The sequence below is a fragment of the Poeciliopsis prolifica genome, unplaced genomic scaffold (assembly GCF_027474105.1).
Source record: "Poeciliopsis prolifica strain line A6 unplaced genomic scaffold, Auburn_PproV2 SCAFFOLD090, whole genome shotgun sequence".
Lineage (NCBI taxonomy): Eukaryota > Metazoa > Chordata > Actinopteri > Cyprinodontiformes > Poeciliidae > Poeciliopsis > Poeciliopsis prolifica.
Window position 1 is genome coordinate 952,881 of NW_026562465.1, and position 9,128 is coordinate 962,008.

The 9,128-nt window shown below is 37.0% G+C and overlaps 1 protein-coding gene across 2 annotated transcripts in view; it reads right to left on the reverse strand.

The window, feature by feature from the left end:
* Window positions 1-2,177, reverse strand: part of reck (reversion-inducing-cysteine-rich protein with kazal motifs) — a 43,925-nt gene extending 41,748 nt beyond the window's left edge. For both annotated transcript variants that reach the window (XM_055022775.1, XM_055022774.1), the window contains exon 1: window positions 1,977-2,177. In XM_055022775.1, the coding sequence (XP_054878750.1) occupies window positions 1,977-2,115 (139 nt within the window). In that variant the 5' untranslated portion in view covers window positions 2,116-2,177. The remainder of the gene's footprint in view (window positions 1-1,976) is intronic.
* Window positions 2,178-9,128: the final 6,951 nt, after the last annotated feature.

Here is a 9,128-nt window from a genome sequence, read left to right on the forward strand (position 1 = left end):
AAACCTAGATTTCAATGATTTTCTGGGCTCCAGTTCTTTACCTTTCAAAAAATAATTATAAATTTTTGAAAAACCAGCACTCTTTTTCCTACATGTTGAGCTTCTGAGAATTTCTGCTGCTCATTTGAAACAAACTTTCCCAAACCACACCAGGAGTTTGGGTACGGTCAACAATCTGTCTGAACTTTTTACATATAGGATTATCATAGTATAAACATCTGGTGGCTCAAATCCAGTGAGAACATGCTCAATAAGATAAAGACTCCATGAGAATGTTATGAATATCTTAATTTCAGGATTTTACTTCAGTCTTTAAAAAGAATGCTAACTCAATGTCAGTTAGTTTCAAGTCAAAATATTCTCTGTGACTGTTTTAGTGATGACAGTTATTCTCCAGTAACAATAAACATGACCATTTGTATCAAAATAAAAGATAGTTGCAAGTCAATTATCAAAGATCGTGTGTCGAATGTTTCAATCTAAAACTAATTCTGGACATAAGCATTTTTGTTATCTGTTCTTAGGTTTTACTTATGACTGCCTCTGAGTTGTTTTTCTTGGTATGACTGAGCAACTCTTAGATTTCTTCAGATTAAATTTCTTGTTTTGAGATAAAATGCACAAGAAAAAAATTGCTGAGAATTTTATTTAGGTTTTGATTCAGAAATGCTCAACTGCAGTTGTGGTTCTTTAAGAAGTTGTGGAATGGCCCTTTACTAATCCTGCAGGTCGGATGGTAACTTAATGTCCATTTTTCATTCAATCGCGTTTCCGGAGTGCTTTTACTGAGACCACGCATCTAATCTAACCTCCAAGCAGTCACACACTGCAACACAGACTTCAATTGGAACTTTTTACCGTCAAATTCAGTGTTGCTTCTCTGGAGCGGAATGAAGTAATTAGGTAATAGCGGGCTGAGCTCTACAAAAACACTGTCAGTAGCGCTGACAGAGAGCAGAGGATCCTTTACTTTCACTCCTAGTTAGAAACTACAAAAAGTTACAAACACGATTACACGTTTTTTCCGAAAGTTGTTTTGCCAATTATCCAGACAATATGCGGGGCGGTGCCTACGCAGAAGAACGTAACCCTACGTCACTTAAAGAGCTATTTCACTGTTTCCTACAATTTTTTACATTTAATCGGCTCTGGAAAACCCAGTAATACTGAAAACATTAATATCTTTGGTGAATTATCTCTTTAAACTCTCCGTTTGTGATTCCTCTAGCCTTCATTTTGTTTGTGAAAACACAAAAAGAGTTACATTTATAATTTTGGCGCATGTTAATCGTTAAATTAGACAAACCTTTCAACATGAGAATAAAGGTTTTGGTGTTTTAATTGTTTTGGAAGAAAATCTGTTTTTCAAAAATCATCAGGAATTAGAATGTTCATTTAGATAAAGTCCAGAAAATACTTTAAATGTAAACTAAGATTTTTGCCGAATCACAAACTGAATAAAGGCTCTACAAATCAATATGTATATTTACAGTGGACATGGAGAGCTAAGAGCTCGGTGCTGGAGAATATTTCTGTTCAAGTTTGGCTTATTTACAATACAACGTTTTTGATGAGGTCCTGAAAAACAGACGGAAGCCTCCGTTAATAGTGCCCTAATTATAGACCCCCAGATCTTAACGTGTATTAATCCACGAGAGACAAAGAGTCCAAATATTCTTTAAAGCGCAGAATCCGAAGCTGTGAATCAGATGCCAACTTCCATACTTAAACAAAAAAAAAGTACAGTAAATTCCAACCATAACTGAACAGCTCAGCAAGGCCCACAGCGGCATTACACGGTGAGGTCACAAACTGAGTTTTGGTTGGCTTTGAAGGAAATATAGCTACCACTGGACTAACAAACCAGTCCGAAGTAGTGAAGCAGTCATGTTTCTCGAAGCACACCCAGAAGAGACTAAACAGAACCAGTGGATGGAGTTCGGGAAGTTTCAGATCAAAATCAGGGGCAGACTCACCCTGAGCTCGAAGCAGCTGACAGTAAAAGTTGACGGCGAGGAGAAAGCTGCTTATCGGGAAACACACACGCATCTTATTAAAATCCCAAAGAACATCGTGAAGAAGAAGAGCCAGGAAAAAACTGCTGTGCTGTAACATGCCACTTCTTGGATCCCCGTTAACTCTCTCTTTATTTCCACTGCCCTCTGGACAGGCAGGGAGCGAACAGAGCATGCGCGGAACGGAGAAGTGGCCGGTTTCAGGAGATTCGAACTGGATCCGAAAAACAATCCAGTTCGAAACAAAACTGGCATAATCGGTGTGATTTTAAGTTTATTATTATTATTATTATTATTATTATTATTATTATTATTATTATTATTATTATTATTATTATTATTATATTTTGAAACTATTATCAACTCTGACATAGGTAGATGAATACATATCTTCTGACAAGATCATCTGCAGGAGATCCTCATCCATAAGGGAAAACCAGTGGATGGATTTGAGAAGTTTCTGCTCCACCTGTTTAATGGCTATTGATACCCAGTAAAGAGACTTCCAGAGTTTTTGTACTGTTTATCAAAGGCACCAGAATAGCATTGAACCATAACTGTGAACATCTTCTACATGAAACAGGATATCAAATAAATTTTCATCAAAACTGAATTAAATTTAGGAGATAAGTTTCTAAGAACAAAATGAAGAGAGTTAAATTTGTGACTTCCATGATTAAAGCCCAGGTTCTTTCTGCTTCAAATATCATCATAGGATATTTACATATGAGGAGAAGTTAAAATAGGAAATGTATGTTTTCTATTTTGAATTTTCATCAGATTTCTTGCTGCAGCAATTTGGATCATCGGAGGCCTCTAACTTTTTTTTGTGGACCTCATGAGAGTAAAGAATTACAGTAGTCCAGCTTTGAAGTTCATTTTTGAAACAGAAGTGACTTGTTTTTCAAATTCACTTCTCGACAAGATATTTCTAATCTTGGCAATATTCCAGAAATGAAACATGAAAGCCCTAGAAAGTTGTTTAATATAACATTTGAATTGCATATCCTGGCAAAAAAAAAAAAAAAGATATTCTTCACTTTATATTGGAGGCCAATTTAATGCCATCCAGATCAAGTGATTTACTGAGCAGTTTTTTATTTCAGAGGTTCTGGTCTGAAAACAACAACTCTTGTCTTGACAGAAGAAAGTTGAAGTTGAAGGCTAACAATTAACGTTTGATTTAATTTCATAGGATATAATTTTTATTCTGATGAACATTAAAGTTCGTCTGTATTGTATCAAAATTCTGATACAATACAAATGTGCATAAGCACTGGCTACTTTGACCAGTCATTATCATATTGATAATATAGTCTCATGATTGTGACCTGAGATTTTATGAAAGGTTGATAATGTCACAAAAATGAAGTGATAAAGTGCATCTCAATTCAAAGCCTCCTCCAATGTAAAATGCAGCCCACAAATTCCTTTTGATTTCTGGTGTATCCTTCTCAACCCACCTGATGAAGAGGAAGATGCAACGAGAGAGAAGTACAGCTTTAAATGTAAGTATATTAAAATCGAAAGCTTAAATTGCTTGTGTTGTAAGAATAGCAACACAAGCATAAACATGTATTTTAATTTTATCTTGGTAAAAAAAACATCCCTTGGCAACAAACAAGCATTGTTGTTCTGTCCTTCTTTAGGCATTGCTGCATATGTACAGCTATTTTTAATGATTGCAAATGATTTTATCCATATTTCGGGCCCCTATTCCTAGGTAACACCTGGAGAATGGACGGACCCCGGACAGGTGCGGGTCTTGTGTAAACACACACCCTGGCCGTTTGGTGTCCTGGTTCTTAGACATAGTTTACCCACGTTTCAGGCATCTTTTCCTGTATAACTGTTGTGTTCCAGAGTTCCTTGTTTTCTTTGTGGATTTTTTCCTTCTGCTACTCACCGTTTATCCACCAGATAGCGTCAAAGCTTTCTTCTCCAGAGAGGCGTGCCGTCATCCTGTACACCTGAAATCTATCAGCTCATCAGTTCTGGAGTACAAGAGGAGCTGACTGCTAGTGCTTGGACATCTGAGTGTTTGCCAGGAATGGTAACTCTGAGCCCCTTGGAGCTAATCTCTGTGTTTCCTCATTGAATTGATTCCTAGTGATTTCTGTTGTTGCCTCGTGTCCTAAGGTGTTTCCTTGAGACGCAGTTGAACGTACCCACCTGTTGCCTGAGTTTCCAAACTTACCTCCTCCGTCTGATTGCAAGTTTCCTCCTGGATTTTCCGACTGGCAGTCACTCTGCTCCTTTGTCTCCACTCCACCTGAACTTACCTGTCCGCCCTCTGCACTTCCTCGTTGCCTTCCGGATTCCTTTGGCCAAGCGCTGGATCAAGTGGACCCACTAAGAGACAAAGACCCCTGACACCTCAGCAAACCCTCCCAAACAGTTCTCGTCATCTCTACAAGTAAGATCTCTCCAGTATACCTGGTGGCATCGACGACCATGAACTTACCATCATCTCCTTGCTGTTTTCATAATGAGCCGACCGCTCTGTGAGTCCATTCCCCTGGACCAGACCCATTTTACCCTCATCCTTCCTGTTTTCAATAAATTATATTTTACTGATTCTGTTTCTCTTGTGTGGTGTTAGAAATATAGAACCCATCATGACAATAACCTTTGACATTTACCCTGCACAATTATAAAGTATGACAATTGGCACATGGCAGCATTTGCAATTTATTACAAAGGTGAGCCATGTTAATAGATTTAATGGTTGTCTACATTAAACAAGCAAAGAAAAGTTTAAATAAGACCTTGAAAAGGGATTCTAATTTTATCTAGTTTGTTTGCCCGCTGTTTCACCTTAGCTGGGAAGTTCTATGATTTGATTTCAATTTTGACTGCCAGACAAAGATTTTTTTTTTTTCCAAGCTAGCATAATGTCAACATTGCAATGTAACAAAGTTTCCAGATGGATTAGGAAATGCTTATAGAACTGAACAGCTGCGTTTGTCCATTGTATAATTTGTAGACCACAGAACCTCAGTAGTTGGTTTATGGTGCTGGAGCTTTGAACTCAGTAATCAACACATTCAACCCCATTCATAATGCTATATTCTGGTTTGAAAATGTATATTTATTACATCATCAATATGGCTGTCTTTTGGTATTAACTAGTTACGTTACACATACTTCACAAAATAAAACTTTTCATTTCTGGCCTCCTTAGGTTTAAAAGAAATCTCTTTTTGAGATGTAAGAGATCAAACAAGCACTTTGGAATGGACGTAGCACGTCTAATCCAGCAGGGAGACAGTCCATGCCTCTCTGTCAGCCTGTGCCATCAATCGACACAGGCTGCCGATTGATGCTACCAGCTTCCTTCACTTCTATTAGAGTTTCTGGCTTTAGCTCAGAGATGCCCCAAATATCCAGGAACCATAGAACCCCTGCAGGTGTAAAGGAGGATGCAGGCAGAAATGCCTGTAGGACGATACGCAGGCATTTCTACACAACCAGTCATAAACAGTCTCTTACTTGAGGGTGTACATACTGTGTGTTGGTTTTACTAAATGTGTTGTTATTGCTGTGCCATGCAACTCCTCTTCCATAACATGACGTACATTATCTTTCACACACCATTAATGTTATCTCTATTTTCAGCAAAATTAATAAAACGTCTTTGTTGTTGTGCAGGTAATTGAAAATAAATACAAATTGTACTATGGCGAGGTCAGTGTCACATTTCAGTGTGGCATGTTGTAGCACTACACTGTAGTCTGTTGTTCCTGATCATCACAAAAGCAGCAAAAATAAAACTAGTCAACATTCTTCACATACATTTTATTTATTGTTTCACAAACTTCTTCAAAACACAGAAGGAAAATCCACAGTGAATAGTCCCTGCATATTTCTTCATGGAGAACCCGATAAGCTCTAAAAACCACAACAGGGACTATTCACGCATTTTATCAACATCAACAAGCATTGCTTGAGATTTAAAAGCTGCACTTCTAACAACTAAGCATACAAATGTTAAATGTAAAGCAAATATTTTTGGAACAGACAACTGTAAAGTCCAAGAAGGCTTCTGCTAGTCAGAGGAGCTGAAAACATCAAGATAGATTTTTCTTTTAGTTAGGAGTCTTTTCTACCAACCAGTTTTCGTCTTCCTTTCTTGAAAGTCCAGTAGAAAAGTAACAATGGAAAAAAAACATTTTTTTGTGTGTGTTCCAAATATCCCCAAAAAAACTGGAGGTACAATTAAGACATTTGGAACTCTCCTAATTATTCAAATGAATTTAAGAAATAGTGATCACCAGGACATGCCCAGATTGGAGCAGATACCATAGGAGTTGATATAAAATACATCATACTTCCTTGTTATCTACATGTTGCACTCTACTCCCAGACTTGGGTTCTACTGTTCCCACAATACAGTACAGAAGTAACCTTCTGACTTCTACATGTATAACCAGTTCCAAGTTTGGATTTGGGCTTTGACACACTCTGAACCTTTGACACCTGCTTTAGGATTTATATTTTCAAACAAAGTCTCTAGATTGTCCTGACTTACCCTGAGCTTCAAGTTTTTTTCTCTCACTATCTACTCTTTCACTGATTGTTTCTACTATTATTGCTCCAGGTTTATGTGCATTTCTCATTCCATTATTCCCATTAATTCACAGCTTGATGTTTTCGTGTTCATCTGTGTCTTTGTCGTATCATTTCACATATTATCTGTCTCTCATGAGTCCTGGTTTGTTGGAGCTGTTGCCATGGGACCATCATATGCTCATTCTGATAAAGAAGTTCAATTGTTGGAATCTGGGATTTTTCTTAAGTAGGAAACTAATAACTTGAATGTAGATATTTAAAACTGAATTGCATTTAAATTGAGGACCTCTGTGATTATGTCATCTTGAAGGTAACTTGTTTAAAGTGCTTGAAAGTAATATTTATTGTAAATTTGTGCTTTTTAGATAAAGTAAACATAATTGTTCTTCATGAATAATAATTATTTTTTAAATGTTAATCTAGTTAAGTAACTATAATATCTGTTCCATAGATTTTCAGTTCTCTGAACTTTTGCACTGTTCTTATGTCCGCCCAATTGAAGCATTGTACAAAAAATACAGCTAATTTACAGTGAGAAACATAATGTAGCATTTCTTTTATCAGGACACAAAGTGACACAAAAATATGTTTCTGGAACTGAACTTTGTCAGAATAAATCTACATTACATTTAGATACATTCAGGAATCTGTGTAAAAGCCACCAAATGTTTCCAGCCTGATTCTAGACTAGTGGTGAAATACAGCTGCAGGGGGGAAAAGGTGGTTTCAAACCTGTTTAATGGTCAGTCATGAGGAAAGCTAAGTAACATGCAGAGTGGAGAACAACCATATCCTACCATTACTAGAAGTAGAGCTCTGGTATACACCTGTAACAGTCCTGAGAAGGAAAATTATCCTACACTACTTTAGTTCATTGAGGTGTGAGGCTTTTATTAGCTCTGTTGGTCTCAGCACAGCATTTCAATCAGGGTGAGTTCTGGACTTTGACTAGATCAGAGATCTCCATCTCCAATCCTCAGGAACTACAGCCCTGCAACCTTTCAATACAGCAACACAGCTGAATCAAATGATTGAATGACCTATTTAGCATGTCATCATGTTAGGCAAAGATCTGGTAATTAGCCATTCATTTAACTTAGTTATTTTGGAGCAGGGTAACATCGTAAACCTGCAGGACACTGACTTTCAAGGACTAAAGTTGTACTAGATAGATCCTTGGACCAGATTATTGCAACACCTTCATTTTGTTTTTTTTAGATATCAGCAGTGATTTTGCAGCTTGTGGATCATTGGTCTGTTTATGATCAAAATTTTGGCTGCTGGACAGATTGCCTCAACTGTTTCAAATATTGACCTTATCTATAAATAAGGTCAATAAAAGACAATGATGTACTGTATTGTAAGACAATACAGAATGTTTCCATGTTGAGATTTTTTTTTATCTCATCATAGGGATCAAGAACTCTTTCAAGATAGATTTATGTTCTTTACATCAAATATTCTAATTACATTCAGTCAATTGTTGTTGTTTTTGTTGTTGTTGTTTTAATGTTTCTGGCTTTAATCTTTTAAAGTTTATTGACAATCAGCAAGCAAGAAATAACAGAGGTCACGTTGAGATAATATGTAAAGAAGTGTATTGCATTACATAAAAACAGAGCACCCTTGTCATTTTTAAAGTGACTTGTTTTGACATTATGCTCTTTGAGTCAAAGTCTGCACAGCAGTGTTTTCTTCATATTATTTGAAACAAAAGTGCATGTTTGAAACGTCTGTCAGTCTGAATATCACCACTTTAATAAGAGCTGATGTAGTTTATAAGCAGAAGCTGAAACCAGCAGGAGAAAGAGAACTAACTCTAAATCACTAAGATCCCATAAATGTCAGTTTCACTTTTTTTTTTTTTTTTTAGCCAAGTAATTTTCAAGTCTTGGCTCTTTAAATCATATTTATCTGTTGTAGTGTCCAAGCAGAAAGGCTGGACCACAGAAAGTGATTGGCAGATTACAATGAACTGAAATCAAAGAAAAGCCGAAGAGGCACCATATGGGTATGATGTTACTGAAACCTGCAACACTCAGTGGTGTCTGTAAGTCTCATGTTAGACCATAGGGTGGCGCCTCCTTCCTACTTCATGTAATAATTATGTGTAAGCACTGGAGTCAGTGCTTACACAGAAGACCATATTGATTATAATATTGATTATAATATGCACCCACTACCCACAATGCATCCTGAGACACTGGCGGAGGTGCAAGCTATGGCAAACATAACATGGCCGAAATAGAACTGCGCACTGAAGTTATTAATAAAGTATAAGAACGCCTCTATGTCAGTTCATAGACATACAATGCTTACAGTTACATTCCACTAATTTGGGATTTTTATATGAAAATGTAACAGTGGACCACAGGCACTTTAAATGTTGCAGTGTTTAGTTTGCCTGGCTGGGTCACACAAGGATGAAAGGCTTCAGATGCAATCTGATAAAACTGATGAACAACAATGCTCTGCTGTGTGTTTCCACTTCCAATATTATGGTATTAAGTGGAAAAACGTCTCCAAATTTCAAAGTCCCTG